Consider the following 1907-nt stretch of genomic DNA (forward strand, 5'->3'; position numbering starts at 1 on the left):
ATATAATAATTTGTTTATTATGTAAGCTATAATAAAAAAAAATTAATATAAATGACTCAATTAATTATTTTAATTTTGCAAAACAGAATTTTAGTTATTGAAAATTTAATATATTTTTTTAATTTTTGTGTTTTTATAAATAAATTTGCAAATTATTTGTTCTGAAATTAAGATTAACAAATCCTTAATTCTCACTTTTACAGCTAACATTCGTCGCTTTATTGCAACTCTCCGTGCTCACGATTGAAGCCAGCCCACTCTACTACAAATTTGGCAAATACGGCAGATACAATATTGATCCACTGCTCGCCTCCGCGTCAGCCGAGGAGCCGATGGTGCAGAGCAACAACTTTGACACGATTATGGCCGATGACAAATTCCCCACGGATTCTATAAAGTTTCAGAATTTCGCCAGTTTCCACGAACCAAAAATGACAGCAGAGTCCGACTTCAGCATGGACGAAACACAGTTCTTGCCCAAGAATACACCGATACGTGCTCCGCAAGCCGTGTCGAAGCAGGAACGTGAAATACGGCAGCGCATTGAAGTGGCCGACCCGAAGCTGGAGAAAAGAAAGATGCTGAAGTTGAAGAAGGGCACCTCAGTGCCGCGCGGCGCAGACGCCTATGCATGGGATCAGTTCGACTACGATCTCTATAGCGTGAACCCTTCAAATCAAAAGAAATTCTATTGAACGAATTGTGTTGCAACTCTTTTTCAATGTTCTTGTTGTATATTTATTTATTTCCTTGTGATATTTTCTGTTAGGCATTTAATAAAATAACTTATTTATTGAAAAAAACAAAATATTTGTTGATAATTAATTTGTTTATATGCATTTTAAAATATGGACGACGCTGTGGCGATTCCCGAGTTTAATGGTAGAAAGTTTGGAATTTTTGCACAAAAGAAATGCGCAATAACGCTTGTAAACAAATAAGCGAACGCATAAATTAAGCGAAAAAAAAATTAAAGACAAGCTTATAATAATAACCGGGGCGACTATGATTACGTTCGCCAACAAGTTGGCGTCTACGATTAGTCGACGAACGCCATATAAAATTCGATACCATAAAAATGTCATTTCAAGAACTAAGTTTAAGTGGCTTTTAAGGCAAAAACAAAAGATAAACAAAATAGAAAAACTAGAAACACATATAAAATGTAATTAATAGCCAGTTTCGAACTGAAGAAATCATTAATTATAGTCCCATTACGTGTCAAGTCGATAATGAAACGATGGCGCATAAACTGCAGAGACGGCTAATTTGCCTCCCAGCTGCAGCCAATAATCCAGCAATGAATACGTCAACGATCCATTTATATGGTATATGCTTGTACATATGTATATTCGGTTTGAAATTAATTGGAAGTGAGCTTAGATGATGCGAAACCTGCTGGAACAGTTATTTACGAGTTGTAAGGAATTTTAAATAACGGTTAAATGGCAATAATTGCAGAAATTCAGGGGAATGCAACTTGAGTGAAGAAATCGACATGCAAGGGACCGCTATTTTTAATTTAGCATGTGAAAAATTATTTTTTTTGAAGACAGTTTTTATTGCCTATTTATTGCTTTGACTACTAAGTATTCTTCTATCTGACTATTAAACTAAAAGTAATATAAACCATATTCACTTATATTCATATAAAGGGTGATCAATTTCGAGGTTCCCTGATTGTTTAAAGAAAAAACCCAGAAACTTCAAATTCTATCAGGAATGCTTATTATCATTCGAAAGAACATTCTTTGGCATTTTTTTCGACATTATCTCTTTCAAATATTGACCGCGGCTATGTCTCTGATCCATCCATCCATTCAGTCCAATTTTCGATGACACGTTTGAGGATTTCGACTGGTAACTAGCGAATGACATGCGCTTGCTTCAAGGTCTGAATCGAAGCG

At 35.2% G+C, this 1907-nt stretch overlaps 1 protein-coding gene across 1 annotated transcript in view; it reads left to right on the forward strand.

Moving 5' to 3' along the window:
- LOC108974999 overlaps positions 1 to 802 on the forward strand; it is a 1523-nt gene extending 721 nt beyond the window's left edge. Inside the window, exon 2 of the mRNA XM_018943179.1 lies at positions 204 to 802. Within this exon, the coding sequence (XP_018798724.1) occupies positions 204 to 695 (492 nt within the window). The 3' untranslated portion in view covers positions 696 to 802. The remainder of the gene's footprint in view (positions 1 to 203) is intronic.
- The last annotated feature ends 1105 nt before the right edge of the window (positions 803 to 1907 follow it).

The sequence above is a fragment of the Bactrocera latifrons genome, unplaced genomic scaffold, assembly GCF_001853355.1.
Source record: "Bactrocera latifrons isolate USDA-ARS-PBARC rearing strain unplaced genomic scaffold, ASM185335v1 scaffold_60, whole genome shotgun sequence".
Lineage (NCBI taxonomy): Eukaryota > Metazoa > Arthropoda > Insecta > Diptera > Tephritidae > Bactrocera > Bactrocera latifrons.